At 48.1% G+C, this 23,668-nt stretch overlaps 2 protein-coding genes across 6 annotated transcripts in view; one reads left to right on the forward strand and one right to left on the reverse strand.

Annotated features, from left to right (window-relative positions):
* Positions 1-14,103, forward strand: part of SCFD2 (sec1 family domain containing 2) — a 378,818-nt gene extending 364,715 nt beyond the window's left edge. For all 5 annotated transcript variants that reach the window (XR_014059942.1, XM_081511330.1, XM_081511422.1 and 2 more), the window contains exons 8-9: positions 1,156-1,275; positions 12,975-14,103. Coding sequence is in view for 4 of the 5 variants with exons in the window: in XM_081511330.1 (XP_081367456.1) it covers positions 1,156-1,275; positions 12,975-13,067 (213 nt within the window). In the remaining variant the exon portion in view is untranslated. The remainder of the gene's footprint in view (positions 1-1,155; positions 1,276-12,974) is intronic.
* Positions 14,104-18,626: 4,523 nt separating this feature from the next.
* RASL11B (RAS like family 11 member B) lies at positions 18,627-23,138 on the reverse strand. Its single transcript, XM_081515917.1, has 4 exons — positions 22,797-23,138; positions 22,100-22,156; positions 20,878-20,954; positions 18,627-20,086 (listed from the first exon to the last, which is right to left on the reverse strand). The coding sequence occupies exons 1-4, from the start codon at positions 22,936-22,938 to the stop codon at positions 19,616-19,618; spliced, it is 747 nt and encodes a 248-aa protein (XP_081372043.1). The 5' UTR covers positions 22,939-23,138; the 3' UTR covers positions 18,627-19,615.
* Between the last annotated feature and the right edge of the window lie 530 nt (positions 23,139-23,668).

A 23,668-nucleotide genomic window follows, 5' to 3' on the forward strand; every position in this document is an offset into this window, starting at 1 on the left:
TGAAAAAGGAGTTGGAGCCAGGATAAGAGAAGGGCTGCCTCTCCTCCTCTCAGCCTGCTGCCCACCCTGCCACTGGTGGGGACTGTCCTTTGGCCCAAAGATGGCTTGTGTGTTAGTGGATATGGTGAGCACAGACACTTACCTACTTTGTCTACCCTCTTCTGGCTGGAGACCAGCCTGCTTCTTCTGCCTCTGGCTTCACTGATCATGTGGGCAACTGGTACCATCCTTCCTGTAATGACTCCATGTGGCTGTCCTGGTCACTCCCCCCAGCTGGTGACCGCTTGCCTGCAGAACTTGGCTCATACCACTTGCACCCACTCCTCACCGAAGCATCCTGAACTTGCAGGTAGGTCTCAAACACACTGTCTTGAGGAACCCCCTCTTGTCCCCTTCAGTTAGTCACCAGGTCTACATGTTGGCATTGTGTATTTCCTGAGAGGTTACTGGGAGATGCTCTCATTTTAGTGGTTTATACTGTGCCTCACTGGTGAGACCTTAAGGAATCGGCAAGGATTCTCCATGACATTCAGTGCAGCATTGCATGCAGGTGAAATCCTCAGCTGAGGTTGGTTTGCAGAAGGTAAGGGCATGAAGTCTGCCCTCAAGGGTGGGCGCGAAGCCCTTGCATCTTTGTCCACCCTTCACCTCCTCCTCCCTAGGGATGTGACCATCTTTCAATGCCACAGACATTTATTGAGCACCTACTCTGTAACGGCACTAAGTACTCTGGGACTTCAGCAGTGAGCCAGGCAGACAAGATTGCTGCCTCCTCAGTTTGTGTTCCTTTAGAGGAGACAGCCATCAAAGAAGCAGGTGTAAGCAGAGATGATGACTCCAGGCTGTGGCTAGAGCTTGGAAAGAACCGCACAGGCTCTGTGAGGCAGGAGCACATTTGTGTTGAGACCTGTGGACTGAAGAGGAAGGGAAAGTTGCCCTCAGTCTTCTCTGTTATTTAATAGCTCCCACTCCTTTAACTTCTCTTTCAATAAAATATTTACGTAAAGGGCTGTAGGAAGGCGACGTGCCAGGCATGCTCCTGATCAATGAGCTCCCAACCCCTAACACATCGGACCCCTAATGAATTATAATCTCTCAAAGGGCTGTTCACCGCACCTGAAGACGCGTCTAATGCTAGGCGTGTTTTGTTTGCAGGTGAGCCGGCCTCATCCCAGCGACCACCCTCTCCTCATCCTCTTCGTGGTGGGCGGAGTCACAGTCTCTGAAGCCAAAATGATCAAAGACCTTGTGCCATCCCTGAAGCCAGGAACCCAGGTACTGAGTCCTCGGTGATGCTTGGTGACGCGATATGAATGGGAAGCCTGGACAGGCGAAAGGGTGGGCCTCCATTAGGCTTCCCAGCTGTCTGCGTCTCCATCCCCAGCCTCCTCTCCCCTGCTCCTTCTGCCTGTCCCAGGCCTGAGACCTCTCCTACCTCTGGGCTGCAGTGCTGTTCCCTAGATTCCTAAAAGGCATGTCTTCTCTGATGTCCAAGCAGTGCTTAATTACTCAAACAGTTTCACCTCTTACCAGGCTCTAGTAATTGAGGGTGGCTCCCAGGGACCCTCTCCACCCCGTGGAGAGGATGGAAAGGCACCTCGTCTGGACAGTGACAAGTGCAGTGTCTTTCTTCTCTGTAGCCTCCTGCCAGGCTCCATCTCCCTCCCCACACAAATGCCCCCAGTGGTTAAGGCACAGCCCTCCTCTGTCTGCCTTTTACTAGCCAGGTGATCCAAGTGAGAAAAGCCTTCGGTTTTCTCATTGAAGTGACAATGTGGGGTGCCTGTGAATCTTAACTCAGAGATGAGAGAGAATATGCTTCTTAGTGCAGTGCCCAGCACACAGCCCTCGATATAGGTGGCCAAGGTTATTATCAAAAACCACTTCTGAGCAGTCCCCACCCTGCACTGCAGCAGGAGCTCAGGGAGAGGGACTTGAGGAACAGGCAAGGACTTCCCTGTCTCTGGAAGCTCTCAGCTGGCTGGGGCAGCACAGCCTGTAACTCAGTAAGACCGAAAGTCCTTGCCTTAGTAGGTTCCCAAAGCAGCCTGAAATAGGAGGCTGCAAGCAGACTTTACATGGGAGAGATCCCAAGAAGCAGAAGGGAGGGAACTGGAAGAGAGACAGTGGAGGGAGAAAAGCCAGTACAGAGTGTGTGGCTGGGCTGCTTGCTGCTGTGGGCACCCCAGGCTCTGTCCTCCCAGGGCCAAGGACTGTCCTTGGAACTATCCTGCTGGGGGATGGAGCTCCTGGGACTTCTTCCCATTGACTCCACCCTGAAGTTGAGGCTTGTCTCTTGGGGCCTGTCTTCAGCTTTGTGCTGTGTCTGTGTGCTGCCAGCAGCCTTCTGTGGTTTGGAGACAGCAGAACAGAGATGCCAGTGCAGTGCTTTGGATAGGGTGCCGGCTCAGACAGAGAACTGTCCACCACAACTGCACAGAATCCAGGTGGTAATCCAGCCATGCCTGGCTCCCCACCTCCCCGGGGAAGAGGTACAGATGCCTGTGTCTCCCACTTCCACCCACTCAGCCAGACAAGGAGCCCCTAACCCTGCTGGCATCCCAGGCGGCTCGCTGATGGCTCCCCATTGCTGACCTAGCCTCCTGAAGCAAACGTGCATTCCTTGAGGACAAAGACTGGGCCTTCCCAGGCCTGTGCACAGGACAGGAGCTCTATCACCTTGTGGTCTGATGGCGTGATGTTGTTGATGTGGCCAGGCCACTTGGCGGTGTAGAAAAGGCCAGATCTCTGTGGGTCTCCAAACACCCAACTTAGGAATGGGACCCAGTTGTCCAGGGAGCCATGGTATGTTTTTGAGCAAGGGAGTGACCCGTCATTGGCTATGGCCACTTCTGCTGTTACTAACACCTGTCTTGGTCATAACTGGTGGGATTTCTGATAAAGTGGTAAATTCAGCCTCATCTCACACCCATTCCATCAGCAGTGTTCAGGGTCTGTTTAGTGAGCAGTTGCCTTTTTGAACAAGGCATTCTTTTTTTTATCAGCAAGCATGCTTCTCACTGCCTCTAACATGGTGAACCGAATTCTTAGCTGCTGCATTGTTAACTGGCTGACAGACGCGTTAATCTCCCCTCTAAAAGGATGAAATGCACACTTTTTCAAAGCCATGTGACCTGAGTTTGACAACAGAGACCTGGAATCTGCAGTGGCTCAGTGGCTGGGCTGCAAGTGACCGACCTTGTGCTCAATCATCTGCAGAGAGAGCTGCTCAAAGAATTGGGGGCTTAAGGGGCAGCTGTGCCTGCTGCTTGTCCTTTGTGCAGAAAGCTCCCCCTGAAGAGTTAACAGGGCCTAGGAAGATTCCAGAGAGGAGTTATTTACCATCATGGCCTTCATTCCAAGTCCTGAGAGGAGGTGGATTACCTGCCTGTTTGCTGGAGTGACACCTGCGGAGGCAGGTCTTCTGGTATTAGACCTCCACAGACCGGCAGCTAAGTCAGCCCAGATCTGAGATGTAACCAGCTCCGGCTTCAGAGGTGCATTCAGAAGGATGAGGGCTGGATGCTCTGGCTATACTCGGAAAGGCCTGCTAATCTGTCTCCTGCTTAGACCTCTGTCGGGGCGCAGGTGGGAACAACTGAAGTGGGGCAGGTCTGGCAACCAAGAGACTGACTCTAACCTGACTGATGATTTAAACATGTATCTAATATGTATCTAATCCAGCCTACATGTAAAGGCCCCCAGGGATGAGGATTTGCCCCTTACCCATAGCTTACCTGAGTCCTGGAGGCCTTGGCCCTTAGGACTGTTTGCTCTGCCGAGTCCACCTCCACCCCTTCTGAGGTCTCACTCAGCAGTTGCTGCCTGTAGCTCCCGGGCCCCACAGAATCTCCAAACATTTCAGGCTCACCCCTCCTCCACAGGTCCTCTTCCACGCTGCTCCTCTCCAAACTAGGGGTCTTCAGTCCCTCCAGCTACCTCACTGCAGCCTGTGCCGTGAACCTGGGTGTCCCAGCTCCTGGGCGGCTCTCCTGGGACCCTGATCTCTCTTTTCAGGCTCACTTACACCTGAGCGCCTCCCTTGCCAGGGGCTGAGCAGTACAGAGGCGCTGGGGCTACCTCCTCCCACCACGGCCCCTACCTGCTGCTGGGCCTTCTTTTCCTACCCCCGGATGCTGGCCTGCTGGCCTCTCTTCCCTAGCCTCAGGACTTTGCACTTATTTTAATTCCAGCACCTCAGAAAGGATCTGGCACTGGGTGTCATGATTACTCATTGAATATTGAACACTAGAGGGCTTCCCAGGTGGCTCAGTCGGTAAAGAATCCCCTGGAGAATGAAATGGTAACCCAATCCAGTAGTCTTGCTTGGGAAATCCCATGGACAGAGGAGCCTGGGGGACTACAGTTCATGGGGTTGCTAGAATCAGACATGACTTAGTGACTAAACCATCACCATTGAACACTAGAAATTCTACTTGCATTATTGAAGAGTAGGATAAAAGCAGTTTTTCTGGAGACTGTGCCAGCCTGTTATTGATTCTGAGATTATGGACAACTAAGACCACCCTGTCTTTTGTATCAGTTGCTGTAACTCATATCTATTCCATACCACATAGATGCTTTTTGGACCAAGGAATAGGAACTTAACCATCTCTTAAATTGGATTAGTTGATTATTCAGTAAATATTTATTGAGCATCTGCTCTGTGCCAAGCACTGTTCTTTGTGCTGAGGATAGTGCAGTGACCAAGCCAGACTTGTACCTGCTTTCATGGAACTTACACTCTAATAGGGAGTGACTGACTGACATCAAACACAGAAGCTCCAGCCAGACGTGAGTGTTCTGGAACATAGGCAGGTACTCTGATGGGAATACCTGCAGGAAAGGAGTGGAGGCGGGAGGGTCCTTCAGATGGCATCAGCTTCTCCTGAAGGGGAGGGTTGATGAGCTGAGATGTGCAAGGCATTCAGGGATCCACTCATCAAAGGAGACTGCTGATAGAAGCCACTTAAGGCCCGCATTTCTTGAAGAGAGAAAAGCTTCATCTAAATTATTTCATCTGATTGATGACTGTCATTTATAACTTTATTGCTACTTCTGTCTTGGGTATTCCTTTGGAAAAGGTGTATGGATTCATTACATATTCTAATGTGTTGTCTATAGATTATAAGATAAAGTCAAGTATGTATCTGCTGATACTTTTTAAGTTGACCTGTCTTTATACTTAGAAATTTCTCTTAATAGTAGGCTTCCCTGGCGGCTCAGACGGTAAAGACTCTCCTGCAATGTAGGATCCCTGGGTCAGGAAGATCCCCTGGAGAAGGAAATGGCAACCCACTCCAGTCATCTTGCCTGGAGAATTCCATGGACAGAGGAGCCTGGCAGGCTACAGTCCATGGGGTTGCAAAGAGTCAGGCATGACTGAGCAACTATCACTCACTCAAGGCACATCCAGAAATAAATTCCCTTTTACAGAAGGTGATAAGGATCTCATGAAACAGTGGCATTCAGAAACCACATTAGCACCCGCTAGTCCCAGAGTATGGCTGTCCTACACTACAGTGGGCATGTTTTCTCTGCTCTCCTCCCCTGGTTGTTGCTAAACGTGCTGATGAGAGAAAGTGGGCAGCTAGAGAAAGCCCTCTTCCCTGACTACAAAAAAAGGGATCAAACAGGCAGCCTCTCAACCCCACCCCAAACAGCGGCAGCCACGAGCAGCTGACTTTGCAGGCTTGCCCTGGCTCTGGAACACGTGTGCCCAGCACTGGCCTCATCTCACTGCAGACAGCTCTGCAGGCTGAACCCTGGAGCTGGGAGGTGGCCAAGATGCCAGCTGAAGTCTGGGATTATGGCAGGAAAATAACAGGGAGGGACCCTCCCAGAAAGTACAGGGAAAGGCCAGCTCAGGAAACAGAGAGAGACAAAGTGGGCCTGACCTGCCACCACGGCTCTTCATGGTACGCATTGCCCAACCACGCTTTCATGTACGTCTACATTTCTGGAACCAAACATTCAGTGAAACTATAATAGAAAAAAAGAGTAGACCCAGAAATGTGCTCATACACTTACAATTTTGTGCCACTGTAGACGTTTGAGGATAACTAAATCCTGACTCTAAACACTGGCTTCAGGTTATTCTAAAATTTGATGCAAGCCCTCAAGGAGAGAAGTCAAGCAACCTCTTTTTTTTTTCTCTTCTGGTCTGCATTTAATTTGTTCTCAAGTTTCCCATTCCAAGGAAAATGTCACTGTACAATTTTTCTTCTTTACCTTATAATTTGAAATATTAGCATCACACATGTTCATATTATTCTTATTAATATTGCCCTTTATTCCTATGCATTTCATGTATCTTTGATATTCGATGCAATCCTGAAGTCATTTGCAATAGAAGTTTCCTGTTGTTTTCCCTCAAGTAACTTCTTTTTAAACAACCATCGGAAGGGACAAAAATGGAGACATCTGAAACCTCAGTGGATTCTTTAGAAGAGCCTAAGCACAGCACACTCACCCCACCAGCAATGCAAAGGCAATGAGTTTTCCAGAAAGCTTGATCATGTCTGTTTTAATCCACTATCCCAGTGGTTTAACAAGACACACCTTTTATAGTTTAACACTTGCGGCACCTGTAAGAATGAGGGCAAAGAGTGCCTTGAATATGACATGTGCTCAAGAGCCAGTTCATCAGCTGGATGAATATGCATGTTGGTGCCTATGCATGTGAGTTGCTTGTACTGGGAAGCATCTCCCAAGTTTAAGAGAAAAATAGAGAAAAAACATTTTTGTCCCCTGCTCCTTTCAGTTCACAGTGTTGGAAATCAAGGGATATGAGTCTAAATCCTGGACTGCCCTGCTTCCTCTATGTTCAGCAGAAATAGAACAGGAAGATGCTAGCACCTCCAAATTATAGCAATGGCCCAAAAAAGCGAAAAGTGGAGAGAAAGCAGGTGGACTGGGCCACTCCTGCAGAAACCAGGGCAGACTGAGCACAGAGACAAGCGGTTCTTCTTTTGGCTGGAGGAGAGCCTGCATGGAGCCTCAAAGGCTGCTTATTAGGGGCTTGGTTCAGAGGTGCCCTTGAGTCCTCTGGCCCTGCCTCACAGATAGTGATTCTCATCCTTGCCCTCGGTTGCTTGAAAAAAAGCCAGTCCTCTGAAAGGAAGTCTCTAGTGCTTAATTTGCCTCATATCACCCGTTTGATGACTATGTTTATAAAATTTAAATTTCATATCCAGCAGGCCAATTTCAGATTGCTTTAAGCATTTTATTTTTCATCTTAGAGTGCTTTTCCTCCCCTCCCCCCATTTAGCTAAGTTTTTTATAATTTTATGGACTATTTTAGTCAAATAATGCAGAAATACCTTCACTTGAATAGGCTAGAAAACTGAAAATGAACAAAAGACGCCTGAGATGTGAAAATACTTAAGGACCATCAGCTATTATACTGTAAAGGAAATGTTAGCCATGTGATCCTGCTTGTTCTTCAAAATAGGAATTTTAGACAAATGGGTTTTCAGTTAAACCAATTTGAAACAAATTTACACAGAGCCATTACATTTGAGCTACCAGAGCCTCTTGGTGTGAAAAACTCCCTGCTGAACATGGCTAAACCCACTTCCTCCTTCCTAGTCTTCTTTTCATTTATTCAATTAATCAATCATTGGCTAACTTATTGTATCAGGGACCGGCTAGGTATCAGGCACTGTGCTAGCAAACAACAAAGAAATGCAAGGAAACAGAGAATATAGTGTAATAGCAACAGCCATGGGAACATCCTCAGTCTTCAGGGAGAGGTGGTCTGGGAAGGCTTACTGGAGGTGGTGATGCCTGAGCAGATCATTGAAGGATGACTAAAAGGTCTTCAGGCAAAGAGTTGGTAACTCTCATTCTAGATGAAGAAACATCCCTAAAGTTCCATTTGTGAAACTGCAAATAGTTTAGAGTGTCTAGAATGTGGAACTGGTGATGAGGGGGATGCTGTGGCCAGGGGCTGGGATGTGGAGTGCTGAGCAGCCATCAGACTCCAAAGTCTTGCAATGCTCTCTAAGAGGGTCAGGCTTATAGATTTTTGGTTTGTAGTTACCATAAGTTTTTGATATAGCAATTTATCTACATATAAGACTGGTCTCTTAATTTCAAATGCATGTCCAATAGCCTGCATTTGTACTCTCCTCTTTTCACAGTTGCTGGTTTTGAATTTGTATTTGTGTGGGGGTGATTTCCTACCTTTACTGTACATGTGCCTTTACCAGTGAGCTTTCCCATTCATAATTTTCTTATTTTTCTAGCTGTGGCCTTTTCTTTTCCACCTAGAAAAGTTCCTTTAATATTTGTTGTACAGCTAGTTTGGTGGTGCTGAATGCTCTTAGCTTGTGCTTATCTAGAAAGCTTTTGATTTCCCTATCGGTTCTGAACAGCCTTTGGGTCAAGTATTCTTGGTTGTAGGTTTTTCCCTTTCATCACTTTAAATATATTGTGCCACTCCTTTCCAGCCTGCAGAGTTTCTGCTGAAAACTCAGCTGATAACCTTATGGGGATTCTCTTGTATGTTATGTGTTGCTGTTCCCTTGTTGCTTTTAATATTTTTCTCTTTGTCTTTAAGTTTTGCCAATTTGATTAATATATGTCTTCGTGTGTTCTTCCTTCAGTTTATCCTGTATGGGACTCTCTGTGTTTCTTGGACTTGAGTGACTATTTCCTTTCCCATATTAGGACAGTTTTTGGCTATGATCTTTTCAGATATTTTCTCAGGCCCTTTCTCTCTCTCTTCTCCTTCTGGGACCCTTATAATGTGAATGTTGATGCCTTTAATGTTGTCCCAGAGGTCCATTAGGCTGTCCTCAATTCTTTCATTCTTCTTGTTTTATTCTGTTCTGCAGCAGTGGGTCAAGCTTAGAAAGGGTGGAGGAAGGCAGTCAGGACTTGCAGCCTGTGAGTAACTGCTATCAGACTTACACGTGAGGAAGACGTCTCTGGCACGTCCCCCTCCCCTGCATCGGCCCAGTGACTGCTCTGCACTAAACAGAGGGAACATAGCAGAAGATGAGACTAGTGAAGGTGGTGGTGCTAATGAAGATGATAATAGCAGGCACCATTTTAAAACCCTCCAGAGCCTGTCATTGTGCTGAATATTTTATATCCATGTTCACATTTGATCCTTATGATAGTCATGTGAGGTGGATGTCATTATTTCCACTTCACAGATGAAGAACTTGAGGCTCAGAGTGATCCAGCAAATTCTCGAGGGCCCGTCATCTGGCAGGTGGCCAACTGAGGCCCCACTCACATTGGACACTCCTACGGCTGTGATCTTAACCACTGTACCGTCTGGCTGGAGTCCTTGGTCTCCACGTCCTTCCCTCCTAATGACACCTCTCAGTTACTTCACAGGCTGCCTTTGTTTTCCATTTGTTTCTTTCCAACCCTCACACACCCAGGACGTCCTCTGGTTCAGCTTTCATGCCAAATACCCACTTGTCTAGATGTGACAGAGTCCTGGTCCGTATTGCTGGCTCAGTGCAGGTGACTGGGCCAACAGTCCGTCAGCCATGACTGAAAGCCCAGCCTACACTCTGAGAGTGATGGATTCTTTGGGCTTAGTTGTCACTGCCCTGGAAGTCTGCACATCAACCGAGTCTACAACCTTTCCCTCCCAGTTCCTCTACCTGTTCATGAGACGTACGCATCCTCAGAGACTCACTCTAGCCATTATGCTGGCCCTCACCTGAGCCAGAGAAGAATGTACAGTCTTGGCTTTGGAACTAAGGACCCCAGGGGTTAGCATTGGTGGATCTGACAAGCACAGGGCAAGGGAGGGGCCTGTGGCCTAGCTGCCTGTCCTCCTGTACTTCACAAGAGTCTACTCTCAGGCAAAGGATTTTTGTCTTTATGTGTGCTCTTTTAAAATATCTGAATAAGGTCTTTTAACTTGTGGTCTGGGCTTCCCTGATGGCTCAGACGGTAAAGAATCCACCTGCAATGTGGGAGACCTGGGTTCAATCCCTGGGTTGGGAAGATCCCCTGGAGGATGGCATGGCTCCCCATTCCAGTATTCTTGCCTGAAGGATCCCCATGGACAGAGGAGCCTGGCGGGCTCTAGTCCATGGGGTCACAAAGGTTCAGACATGACTGAGCGACTAAGCACAGCACAACTTGTGGTCTACGAATCATAGTTAGCCACAAACCTCACCTGAAACTGTATTCAAAATCTTGTATATATGAACATACGTGTATTTTTCTAGAGAGTTCTTAGCTTTCATAATATTTGAAAGGAGGCCTGGGGTTCCCTGGTGGCTCAATAGATAAAGAATCTGCCTGCAATGCAGGAGACCCAGGTTCAATCCTTTGGTCAAGATGATTCCCTGGAGAAGACAATGGCTACCCACTCCAGTATTCTTGCCTGAAGAATCACATGGACAGAGGAGCCTGATGGGCTACAGTCCATAGCGTCTCAAGAGTTGGACACAACTTAGTGACTAAAGCACCATGACCCAGTCACAAAATCACAATAAAACAGCAGCTCAGAATTGCTGAGCACCTTGTTGCTTTATGCTCTTCACCTTGGGTAATCCTTGCCACAGTTCAAAGCTTTTATTTTTTTCCTGGGGTGGATAGAGTGAGGCCACAGACGAAATGACCTTCCCCAGTGTACGTAGCCAATCAGCCACGGTGCTGGGCTCTGCTAGCATCTGATGAGCCTGCTGGTCTGGGTACCACCATTCTCAACTATCTGTTGGACTTGGTCTCAAAGACCCTGAGGGGTGAGTAGAGACCCTCTCCAGAGCCGCATATCCCAATGGTGTCTACACCATGTGATAAGAGGACGCCAACGTTCACTCTCTGCCCTCAAACTCTCATCACATGGCTTTCAAGGAAAAACGTCAGCACAGACTACAATGTACTTCTTCTGCCAAAAATATGACTTGACTGATATGAACCATATATTTTTAAGGATAATTCTCTTTCAAAATGAAAAGTAATCACTGCTTTCAAAGGTTAATTTTTGTTTTAAACAGAAAACTTTTTAATACTGAGAACAAGAAAATTCTAAAATGCTTTCTTCTCTCCTCCCTTCCCTCTGCTTGTCCTCCACGTAAGAGAGTAGGCTCTGTTTTTGGCCAGTGAATTGGTTGATTTATTGATTTGGTTCTACCTAGCACAATATGGGGGTGTGGGAGGGGAAGAGAGTGAGTGAGTCTCTTGCTCCCCACTGAGAGACCCAGCCAGGTGGTGGGAGCCCTTAAAGCCCAGGCCTGCTGGCCACCTGGGACCCCTGCACTCAGGGGCTGGGCTCCAGAATCTGACTCCAGTGCCTCCTTCCTCACTTCCCTCATCATGTGGGTGTAAAACCCCTACCTGGGAAAACCTCACCAGAGTGACAGAGCACATCACTGCCCCAGCCCAGCCCTGGGAACGAGCTCTCCCAGTGCTGCAGAGGGAACTCTGCCCCCCAGGAATAGCTGAGTCTTGGGGAAGCAGAGGGGGATACCATGACAACAGGCCAGAGAAGCCCAAGTGTCCATGTGGACTCAGGGAGTAAGCAGCCTTCCCAGAGCCCTTGATAATGGAGAAGTGACTCGACAGGCACTTGGACACGGGAGCCAGCCTGCCTGGGTTGGAATCCTGATTCAGCTTCTTCCTGTGTGCCCTTGGTCAAGTTACTTAATCTTTCTGTTTTTCATTTTCCGTATCTGCAAATAGGGTTGTTATGAAGATTAAATGAGAGCATCCTCTGTGCCTGGCACATCATAAGAACTAGTAAATATTAGCAGATATCATCATTATTATCATCATTGTCACGGGTGGAAATGTATCCCCTCCCAAAAGATGTTAAAGTCCAAACCCTAGTACCTGTGAATGTGGCCTTATTTGGAAATGGGTCTTTGCAGATGATCAGTTTAGATGAAGGGCTTCCCAGGTGGTACTAGTGGTAAAGAATCCACCTGCCAATGCAGGACATGTAGGAGACGCAGGGTTCCATCCCTGGGTCAGGAAGATTCCCCTGGAGTAGGAAACGGCAACTTGCTCCAGTATTCTGACCTGGAAAATTCTATGGACAGAGGAACCTGGCCAGCTGAGCAACTGAGCACAATTAAGATGAGGTCATTAACCAGTCCAAGTTCGATGCGTGAAACAGGGCACTCAAAGCCGGTGCACTGGGACAACCCAGAGAGATGGGATGGTGGGGAGTGGAAGGGGGATTCAGGATGGGGGAACACATGTACACCCATGGCTGATTCATGTTAATGTATGGCAAAAATCACCACAATATTGTAAAGTAATTAGCCTCCAATTAAAATAATTAATTAAAAAAAAAGATGAGGTCATTAGGGTAAGCTCTAATCCTATACAACTGTGTCCTTATCAAAGGGGAAAGAGAGACACAGGGACGGACATGTAGAGGAAAGACAGGGTGAAGACATAAGGAAACTTAAGAGGGAAGAGTCTCCCTCACAACCCTTTCACAGAACCAACCTGCCAACACCTTCATCTTGGACTTCTGACCTCCCGAGCTGTGAGATGATGACTTTCTGTCATTAAAATTGGGTACTAGGAGATAGATACAGTCATCATCATCATTATCACCCACAGCAACATGTGGCTCTTGAGTATGCCTTCTCTTTTTCTCTGAAGGAGCAAGGCCTCCCTGGAGGAGAGAGGGACCTCTTTGTGGAGTTCTGATTACCAGATCACAAAGCAAAGGCCTGATTTAGTACAACTGACGAGCGAGGTGGTGGCTAGGCTTGGCCCTGCCCAGTACCCACTGGTTAAAGGCTCAGCAGACGCAGCCTGGCTGTCCTGCAAGCCACCCTTCCCAGCCTGCATTCCCCTCCTCCCTCCTGGGACTCGAGAACCCAGTGGCATTCCAGCAGCTGCCTTCTGCCTTTTCCTCCACAGCATCCACTCTCTGCCTTCCCCTCAAAGAAGTGTGTTGCATTTTATTTCTTGTTGTCTAATAAGCTGGGATTGGCTCTCCTCATTGTCTGCAATGTGTTTGCCCCTCCCGTTGTCAGGTAATCGTGCTGTCCACGCGACTCCTGAAGCCACTTAACATCCCTGAGCTGTTGTTTGCAACTGACCGGCTGCATCCAGACCTTGGCTTCTAAAGCATCTCCTAAGAAGATGAGCCCTACCTGAGCTGGAAATCCCAATACTGTTATCTGTCTCCATCCAATGCCTCCCAAACCAGTGTCCCTGTTACTAATCATGGGTATCACTGAATTTTGCCCAAAGGATCTTCATAACCACACAGTGAAGTATTGCTGAGATTTAAAAAAAAAAAATCCTTTTTCTAAAGGCATCAAGCTGCCTTTCAGCTGGCCTAATTCATAATGCCCGTTTATCCTTACCCCTCTTTCTGTAATCTTTCTGATTCCACCTGCAAGTTCATTCATTCTAAACAAGTGCCTGTCGGTGAGTGTTGGTAGATTACAAGCCGTTTGATCTGCAGTTGCTCCAGAAGTTAGACATGCTTTAGAATCATGGGTGTCAGGAAAGTTTGGTTTTCAAGATAATGTAGCTGAGGAGGGAACATTGCAAATGGGATCTGAGGCTTTGTTTCTCTCTTGATCTGAGACATTTCTGAACGGGAGGAGAGGAGGGGGTGGCGGGAGGAGAGGAGGGGGTGGCGGCTAGGGCAGTGCCCATCGTCTGCCTCTGTTGTAAATCTGCTGCCTTTACAAAGAGCTGCATTGTTCCTGTCTGCTTACTGGGCAGGGCTACCAGCCTGCCTGGAACAGGAGTAGGAGAGAGGTTGATTGGAGCACTATGACTACCCATAAAAGGTTTCCTCTCCTCCCAAAGGAAGGCCCCAGTAAAGATATCTGGTCCAGGAGGTCTAGGTTGGAACCCTACCCCTTTTGACTTATGATTTCCCATTTCTACTGATTACACATTTCTACTTCTTTCTTTTCTGTGAATCTTAGTCTTCCTTCTAGCCATAACAGAAAAACCTAGACCCACAGAGTGGAATTATCTAAGAACTCCAGCAGAAAGGAACCTCTTGGAACCCATGCATTTGTAGGTGTATAGTTAATGAAAATTTCTAGCATCTCTAAAAGATGTTTATAATAAAGAGGGAGAGCTGAAAGACAATGACTAGTGTGAATTAAATAGGTAGAAGAAATAAAATGTAAACCAAAATGTGTCTCTACTTTTAGTTCTCTGCAAAACACTACCATTTTATGAGAAAACTGTGAAGTTGGAAATCATTTTGAGGTGTCATCAAAGCAGGTTTTCTTGACCCCGACATTCTTTATTTTGTCCAAGTATGTTTTCCACCTAACACTGGTTCTTTCATGTGCTGAAATACTGGAGACCCCAGATGCTTCATTCATTCTACCCAGAAGTTTGAATTTGAGCAAGGGAGAAAATGGCAGATAGCCCTAAAGAAATGATCATTAAAGCAAAGATCACTCTTTTTTTAAATGAATAAATAACCTCTTGAATTCCCTGGCAGTCCAGTGGTTAGAACTTAACATTTTCCCTGCAGTGGTCTGGATTCAATCCCTGGTCAAGGAACTAAGTATGGCCAATAAATTAATTAATTCATTAATTAAGTTAATAAGTAACCTGTTGTGGGTCTCCAATCTGTATTCATTTGATCACTCATTCATTCCCAACTCCCCAGTGGCACATGCCAGGCACTCTCCAATGTTCCAGGCCACAGTGGGGAAGGAGGCTCATCCTGGACTCCATGTCTCTCACAGAATAACCGTCTGGTGCTTCTCCTGATGCCTGGGCCCTGTGAGAGGATCTGCTCAAGGTTAAGTTTTAAACCATATGCTTATATGCAAAGCAAACTTGCAGCAAATACAAAACTCAAAGTGCTAACAAGCGGTTCCCTCTGGGAATGAGTCTATTATAGGAGGACTAAGAAAAGGTGATGCCTCACTCTCAGTATTATTTGTGTCATTTGAATATTTTCACAGTAGATGTATTGATACATTACTCTTGGGCCTGTAATGTATTTTTACAAGTTGATTTTCTCTTGTATAGAAAGAATATTCCAAAGCTTCTAATCTGAAGTGGTAAACAAAGGAACTTTCTGATTGTAAATGTTACCCATCATCAGTTGCTGTGTTCCCCAAATGCTCACAATACTAGATTAAATATAGCCGAAGGCAGTCTCTGAGTGGTGGGGGGAACATCAAAAGTTTAGTTTATAATCATCTTTTTCCATCTCTGTGGTCACCAGTTGTAGAAACTGAGCTAGGCAGACAATCAGATAGCCGAAGGCTTTGGAAGAAAGGTGAGCTGAAAGAAGATCGTGGTGACCAGAGTTTGCTTTGAATAAAAAGGTCAGAGGCACAGGACAGGGTGCTGCTCCTTGAATGAAAAGCAGGAGCAAAATGAAGACTTGGTGTAAATCCTGCAAAGGGCCTTCAGCAGATAAGGAAAAAGCCAGGGACTCCAGAAGTAGCACATCTGGCCCTGGGTGGAGGATGGGGTGAGGGGTGCAGAGAACAATTGTGCTCTTGGCATCCTGTGAAGCAGCAGTGGTTAGAACAGAGCTCCACAGTCTTGTCTGGGTTTGAGTCCCAGCTCGCCACTCCCAGCAGTGTGGAGACCTCCAGGCCTCAGTGCCTCCATCTATAAACTCCAGGTAATAATGAGCGGTCCCCACCTTGTGAGAGGGCTGCCAGAGAAGAATCCCATCCCTAACACAGCTAGCCTGTGGCACTGAGCAAGGTGGGTTTTCACTCCTGGTTTATTTATTGTAACAGATAAAGCTCTGTAATTTCTAGTGGCCTTTTCCAAGCACCAGCTTGACTTACCAGCAGAGACTCATCTGTGCAGCCCCACACCGCCACCCCACACCGGAGTTACCCAAGGGCTCATTCCTAAGGGATTTCACCACAAGCTTGAGCAACAGCTTTATCCTCCACAGGGTATAAAGTGAATGTTGAAATCTCATTTTTTACCAGCACGAGGGGCTCACTGCAGGCAGGCCCACAGCTCTGGAACCTGGGATTCAGGCAGGGTGGTGGCGGGGTGCTGACAGGGAGCCCCAGGCCAGGAGCATTCAGCCACCTCAGCCCACAACTCAGTGCCAGGCCGGCTGTAAAGTGTTCGGATGGTTTTGATTTGCAGCAGGGAGGAAACTTGAAAGCCAGACATCTCTACAGACGAGGATCCGGTGCTGAGGCAGACGGGCTGTGAGCCATGCTGGCCCCCGCTCTGGCCTGGACGTCTTTATTACTGAACTGGGACTAGAGGCCAGTGAGCAGCTGGCTGATGGCAAGAGCAGATGTGGCCTTGGCAGCCAGGCAGGCTTGGGCCAGGGAGGAGCCACAAGCCCGGGGTAGCAACAAGGAGGCTAAGGGAAGCCTGATGAAGAACACAGGGCCAAGACTGGGAGGACCCACATCTGCAAGCCAGAGGAACAGAGAAGCAATGGTAGCTTGCTTAGAGGAGCCTGATCTGTGAAGTCGTGAGCAGGCTGCCTGGCGTCTGGGCATCAGGCAGACCTAGGTGGAGTCTTGAATCTGAATCTGCCACTTAGGAGCTCATTTTTCTGAGCCTCCCTTCTCTGCGTCTGTAGAAGGGACTAAAGATGGATTGTGAGGTTGGTGTGGAGAATGAAAATTATTTCAAATCCCCCTCCAGTGCTGGGGACGTAGGTTTTCAGTCAATAGAAACAATGACTGCCTGTGTGATCCCAGCTTTCATCTCTCCGACTCTCAGTTTTCTCATCTTTAAACTGGAAGTGCTGTCATTACCTTCCTTGCAGGATTCTTCAAAAGATTAAAGGAGATGGATTATAGTCTGGCATACTGTAAATGCTCAGTAATTCCGATTCCTTTCTTCACTCCCCTGAACACACACTCACCTCTCCCTTCTTCTACCCAGGTGGCAGGGAGGCCATCCCCTACCTAGGTAGGAGGGGACCATCCTCAGTGCCATGTGATTTCAGATCAGATACTAAAAACAAGTGAGGGATTCAGAGATATAATGAAAGAGTGGGACAAAGGTAATGAAATAGGAAGATAAATTCGTGAGAAGAAAACATGGTGTACTCTAGAACTGTAAATAGTCAAGTCAGCCTGAGACAGTGGACAGGAATGGAACTCAGGTGGTTTCCAGCCAGGGGTCAATTTCTCTCTTCCAGAGTGGCCTCCAGCGAAGCATTATCCCCAGGATGGATGAGAACCCTGAGACTCTTTCGGCCTGAATTTCTGAAAGGAAGTTTAGGAGGCCGAGTCCAGTGCGGTGGGGAAGTGAGAGGCAATGGAGAAGTGCCAGGAGGTCAGGAAGGACAGCTCACGAGGGAGGAGGAGCGGTCTGCCTGAGCTCTGCAGATTCCTGGAGCAGGTGGAATGGAGACGGAGGCAGCCAGGCACCGCTCATAAACAGAGGACGTCCAGCACTGCTCAGCACCACTGCAAGATAAAGCCCCAGGGAAAACTCATCTTTATTTCCAGAACATGGGTAGAAGACCATTGTTAAGTATATAAAGATGAACTGCTCACTCACTGGACATTACTAATATAGCCACATAGGATGAATAAAACCAAACGTGAGCAGAATCTAGTCAGAGATCCTTGTCACTGCCTGTGAAAGATGTTTTTAGAATCTCCTGTGAGCACCATTCCCTCCCTGCCCCCAATACCTTCTCAGAGGTTAGGTTAGGCTTGAAGTGTAGAAAATTGCCCTCCACCTAAGGAAGGTGTAGGGCATAACCAGAAGCCCTGTCAAGAGCAGGCAGGGCATTTACCCTGTGGGAAAACAGATTTGAAAGTCTGGCATTGTCCCATAGTAGACCCTCTACTCTCCACTATGGCTGCTTCCCTTAGTCCCAAGGCCCCATACATGCAGCAGTGGCCCATATATGAAATGCTGTGAAGAAGTAAGAACATTGAATATAGTCAGACGACATTGATTCATGCCCTGTGAACTCAAGGACATCACTCTAAACTCAGAGCCTGTTTCTCTCACCTATAGAAACAGTGGTATTTCCCCCTCTGCCCTCCCCACAGGGTTATCCTGAGGGTTACATGAGATCAGATATGTGAAAGCACTCTCAGACAAATACAAGGTATAATTATGTGCCCATAAAGGTGGTGACTCACCTGGCTTGTATGAAAGTTCTCCCTGGCCCGGGTGGAAGCAGATGAGAGTTTTAGCACATCACCTGGGGCAGGTGCCACAAAAGGGGTTCCTGAACCACCCCACATCAATGGCTATGAGCTTCTACAACATGAGAAAAATGTGCACTTTTTGAAAGCGGCATACCCAATGAAGGCTTGCCAAATAGGGCAAATAATAAGCAGTGGTCTTGTGAAGGAGCATGATCTTCCATGGCTTAGCCAGGACATCTCTTATCAGCTTAAAATACAGACCCAGACATCTGTCTCAGGTTTCCCTGGAGGATCAGGAAGGAAATGAATAGATGTATTACTCTTGACTAGAGAGCAGCAAACCAGAATTTACAAGCTCAAAGGCCGGGGCCTTTGACTAGTTATCTAACTTGTTTTCAAGTTTGTTTCCTCATCTGTAAAACAGGGATAAGAATAGAATGCACCTCCATGGTTTGTTGGGAGACTCCAGGGCTCACCCCAGGAAGGCAGAATGCCCACTCGATGTGCCTGAGAAACACTAGGTGCTGAGACATACAGTCTGAAGGACAAAAGATGAACATTTCAATCAAGACCAAGTCAGATGTCTGCCCTTTTAAAATGAGCTTTATTGTACATAAAATAAATTAATTACAGTTTAAGCCAAAGCATGAGTGGCTTTTTAAAGTGCATTTGTGTAGGGGATTCAGCAGTCGCCCCTGCATCTGTTCACTTGCTGTAAGATAGTGTTTCCACAGTTAAGCCACAACTCAGCCAGGTCTGGAAACAACCCAGCGTCATTGCTGTGTTTACACAAATCACACCAAAATCAATTGGACACATTTTGTTTTTCTGTACCTGATGCAACGATCTGAAAAAAGAAAAAAAATTATACAGCCTCACAATTATTCAAAAGTCTGGGGCTGAATAGTTTGTGCTCTTAACCAGCCAACATGTTCCCAACTCAGCATCCTCATACTGTGTCTGAGCCCAGAAGCTTACACACGTCTGCATATATAACATTCGGCCCATAAACTCCACTCTTTCTAGTAGGGTGGAGGTAGCATTTTCTTCTTTTTCTTCAAAAAAAAAAAAAAAATAAGAAATCTGAGTATCCTTCAGGTTTAAAGTCATTCTATAAGGAAGAGTATTCCAGAGACACATACTTGTATAATAAAGTCAATTCTTTCTCTTGTGGGGAGAAAAAGAAAGAAGAAGAAGAAAAAAGGAAAGTCTGTGAATGCTTAATCTGTTCTTTCATTCCCACTGTAAATCACATCAATATATTGGGTGAATCTACAACTGACTGTCATTTACAAGGTAGTTAATAAAATCCCAAGCCATCACCCAACCCCTCCTCGCTCCAGAGGGAAAGCCGTGGAGGCTGTTTGGCATCATGAGAGGTGGCTCGTTCACGCCACATCAGTTCTGTCCCCCTGCTCAGAACAACACTTCCTCTCCTGAAGTGGTTCAACAGGCCCTCCTGGCCTCTCCGTTCCAGCCCTTCCTGGAACCACAAGTAACCGCCAGCATCCAATGTTCCTGCATCACCCCGGACCCCTTCCCGGGAAGACCGAACCCCCTCGAGCACCCCTGCTTCAGACGGAGGTGACAGTCCTGACTTTGGCCGAGAGGGCTTGCTTGAACCTCCTCTTCAGGTCCTGCATGTTGGGGGACTTGGGCCGAGGGATGAGGGAGGTCCGTCGCTTCTCCGGCGTGCCACTGGGCTGCTGTTTGTGACTCACTTCTTTGCACAGCACGTGGAAAGCGTTGTAGACGTCATTGTCATTCTCACTGACAGACACCTCATAGAAGGAGCAGCCCAGCATGCTGGCCAGCTGCAGTCCGAGCTGAGGGTCCACCTGCTTGATGTGCAGGAGGTCGGCCTTGTTGGCCACGACCACCACTGGCAGCCGGGTGCCCAGGTGCAGCTGCTGCACGTGCTGGTGAAGCTGGCTGGTGAGCTCGTAGCTCTTGTAATCAGTGATGGAGAAGACGATCACCACGGCGTCTGCCCAGCGGATGCACCTGTTCAGCTGCTCAGTGCAGCTCAGGCCATTCTCGTGGACCTGAAAGAGAAGGAGTGACAGCAAGGTGAAGGGCAAGGGCTGGAGAGAGCCCTGGCTCAGCTACAGAGAGAATTCAAAAGAGCCCTGAGCAAGAACACCAGGTTTCAGGCCATCAACAACTTCTATCCCCCCATACTTTAGCTTTCTTGACAATATGTTGATCCAGCTGCATGGAGCTGGAATAAATAACAGAGCAGCTCACCACATTCAAGTGGAAAATTGACCTGCAGAGAACTCCATGCAGAGAGACTTTGTAGTTGCACAAAATGGGAAATTAACTGGCTAGACAGTAAGTCTGGGGAAGTAAAGATAGGAGCTGGAAGCATTTAAACCTGGATAACTGCCCAGTTCAAGAGGGAAAACACACACACACACATACACACTAGCATGGCTCTTTGTCTATAGAGTAACTTTCCACAGTGTAAGAGTGATTCTGAGGATTTGGAGACGATACCTAGATGTTTGATTTTTAATGCCAAAAACACAAATGTAAAAACTGACCTTTTAAACCCTAGTACGGGCATTCTGCCAAATCCAAGTGTGTTTGGTTTGGTCTTTCCTGCTGAGTAAAATCGTCCTATAAGATTTCTGCCCCTTTAGCCAAGTCTCCCATCTAGGCTAAGACTGATCAACAGCCAGATACAAGTGAAGTGTCAAGCAATATATAAAAGCCTAGACTTGCCTCCCCAGGTTTCCTTCCTTCTTCAGCACAAGGAACTTTGAAAACAGGAGAACAATTCTGTGGCCAAGCAGACTCCCCTTAGACTTAGTCACATATCTCAGACACTCACCTGAATACCTGGAGTATCTTGAACCTGAATAGCCAGGGTTTCACCTTCTATTTGGACTTGTCTGGTATAGAGATTACCTATAAAGGGGGGATAAAAAAGATTATGTCCTTCCTTCTTGTACAACTTTTAAAACATTGTAGGGAGGAAAAAAAAACATTGTAGGATAATTTTTACTTAGAAATTATAACCTGAACCAATGCACAAAATAAGCTATAGTCTATTCTATTTAATGGACTTATTTCAGATGTTTTTTTAAAACAGCTGCAGTTTCAACCCTGCATAGGCAGGTTTATTAAAACTAGGACAAAGCTTGTTATGTTTTTGGAAACTTGTCTAATTTTAAACAAAACTTACATGTTTAGAGGATTTCCTTGAAAAAAAAATGTTCTATTTTCGTACTTATCACTCTTTGGCACCAATTTATTTTTTAGCCATTAGGTATAATGGCTTAGTGGGCAGATATTGTTAGTAAATTCACAGCCAACATCATCAATTGGAATAAAATTGTAACATAACATAGCTGACTCTACATCAAAGCAGAAGGCTGCCATGCTTTATCTGGGGACGGTTTATATAGTACATTTGAAGTAATCCCCTGTAGGTACTTCATATGGTCTAAGGAATTAAGCAATTTGCTCACAGAGCATAGGTAGAAAGCCCTTAAGCCTCCCCAGTGGATATCCTTAATCACAGGGATTGAAAGGGTGTCCAACCATTTATTCAGGAACTCTCCTGCTAAAATTTTACCATGTAGTTATTTTTCTTTGTTAAGAAAAGAGAACTTTAGGTTTACAACTGCGCTCCTTTGGCCTCTGCTTTAAAAGGTCACCTCTGAAAGGCAGCCAACAGAGAAGGCAAGGGGTGGGGGTAGGCGCTGGCCATCTTTTTTTTTTTTCTTTTTTTATGACTTTTGCAGGAGTGTTTTGAAGGGAGAGGCTCTTGAGTACAAAGGGTGCTTCCAACTGGGGTCCCTATAGTTAAAACATACCAAGGAGAATACTTTCAGGCACTTGATAAAATGATGAATGGGCTTGGAATGGAATGAGGCCAGATGGCAGTTATGGGAAGGAGGCACACAGGAGGGGGCTAGGAAAGTTGGAAGTGGCAGGATCCCGGAGCTCTGGCTGTCACTCTGAAGGAACCTGCCTGGTAGACACTTACAAAGTGGGAACAGCAGTACTAGTTCAGGCTGACAGCACTGTCTTCAAATACATTTCCTCACCTGCATTTCTTTCATAGTCGCCGATGAATCGTTTGGTGAGGAACCGGACCACGAGAGCTGCAGGTCAGAAAAGAGAAAGGAAAGGGGGTTAGCTTTGACACAAGAAGTTAGATTGGTCTCCCCCCAACCAACCCCCCCCAAAAAAAAAACTCTCCAGGAAAGCCAGCCACCAAGTGAAATTCCTACCCTGCAGCTCCCTGACCCTACTTCCAGACACAACGACGAGGGGGCTAGCAGGCATTGTGAATTATGGCTCTGTCCAGCTGGAAGGGTCATTTGGCCCACCCCCATTCTCCGAGCCCGGCCGAGCCACACCTAAGCCTGCCCGCAGACAAACGTCTTTCCTAACCTTAAAGAGCTCCAGGAAGGGTTACGTTCACTAACTCCCCTTCCTGAGCCAGATACTGCCAGGGATTCAAGAACCCAAAAACTTCGAATCCTAGTTGTGTCGGTTGTGTAGAGGGCCGTCAAGCCATTTAGGATCAGTTTGTTTCCTTCATCTGATGAAGGAGGGGGTAGTGGAAACGAAGTTGTCTAAGGTCCTTCCCCAGGGACCGCGGATCAATAGGAGAGGGTAGGCAGTCCGGTTGCAGCTCCAACCTCTACCCCAAGCCGGGTTTAGTCGCAACTGCAAGCGGGGGCCGCCGAACTCCAGACCGAGAGTTAAGCGGGTTCTCGCCGGAGCGCGAGGACTCACCAGTCTTGCCTACGCCACTGGCGCCCACCACGGCGATCTTGACCAGGCGGCGGCCCGCGACCCCCAGGCAGCAATCGGCTGCGGCTGCGCTGCCCGGGGCGGGGTACTCGGCGATGGTGCACATGTTCTGAATGAGGCGCATCGCCGCTTCGGCCCCGGCTTCACGGGGGGGCACGGGACCTGCAGGGCAGGAAGAGGATCACGCTGCGCGACAGCGGCGGGAAGACCAGGCAGAGGACTCCGCGGTTGAAAAGAAGAAGAAAAGAAAAAGAAAGGGGGGGAGGAAGCACCGGAGAGGACGCGGCGGCCAACTATTGCAGGCTCAGGCTCCCGGCTGGGACTGCAGCCCGGCTGCGCGCGCGCTGTTTTCTCCGCGACCGGCCCCACCCCTTGCTTCCTGCGGCCAATCCCGGGGCGTCCTGCGCGAGGCCCCGCCCACGGCGCCGCTCCGCGCGCGCCGCGCCCCTGGGGTCTCTTGGAGCCAGTGCGGGGCCCCGTGAGGCGCGGGGGAAATGGGGCAGGCAGCCTGGGAGGGGACAACGAGGGGACTGGAGGCGACCGCGCAGCCAATGGCGGGCACCGGGGACAACAGCGCCGGGCGCGGGCGTAGGTCCCGCTGCGCAGGCACGGGGCAGATGCTGTGGCTGTGGGGTTGGGGGCGCCTCGGTTCCGGGAAGAGGGGCTGGATCTGAGGTCGGCGGTGGGGAGATGTCTGCAGCCTGTCTGCCTGCCTGCCCGCAAGAGCGCCGCCCCGGTCCCGCATGAGCTTTCCTAGGCATCTGCACCCGCCCCGATGCCCAGCCCGCCCGCCTACTCCCTGCAGCCTGAGGACCTCTGGGCCCAGCCCCGCCCACCCTCAGGGAACCTGCGCC

This window comes from Giraffa tippelskirchi, chromosome 1, assembly GCF_054371585.1.
Source record: "Giraffa tippelskirchi isolate mGirTip1 chromosome 1, T2T-mGirTip1v1.2.pri, whole genome shotgun sequence".
Lineage (NCBI taxonomy): Eukaryota > Metazoa > Chordata > Mammalia > Artiodactyla > Giraffidae > Giraffa > Giraffa tippelskirchi.

Bases quoted from the DNA above. Each gene is read 5' to 3' on its own strand.
- RASL11B (XM_081515917.1), bottom strand. From the start codon at position 22,938: ATGCGCCTCATTCAGAACATGTGCACCATCGCCGAGTACCCCGCCCCG. The intron at 22,157-22,796 runs GTGAGTCCTCGC...TCTGACCTGCAG, and splicing joins CAGTGGCGTAGGCAAGACTG to CTCTCGTGGTCCGGTTCCTC. The intron at 20,955-22,099 runs GTGAGGAAATGT...CCCCCTTTATAG, and splicing joins CGACTATGAAAGAAATGCAG to GTAATCTCTATACCAGACAA.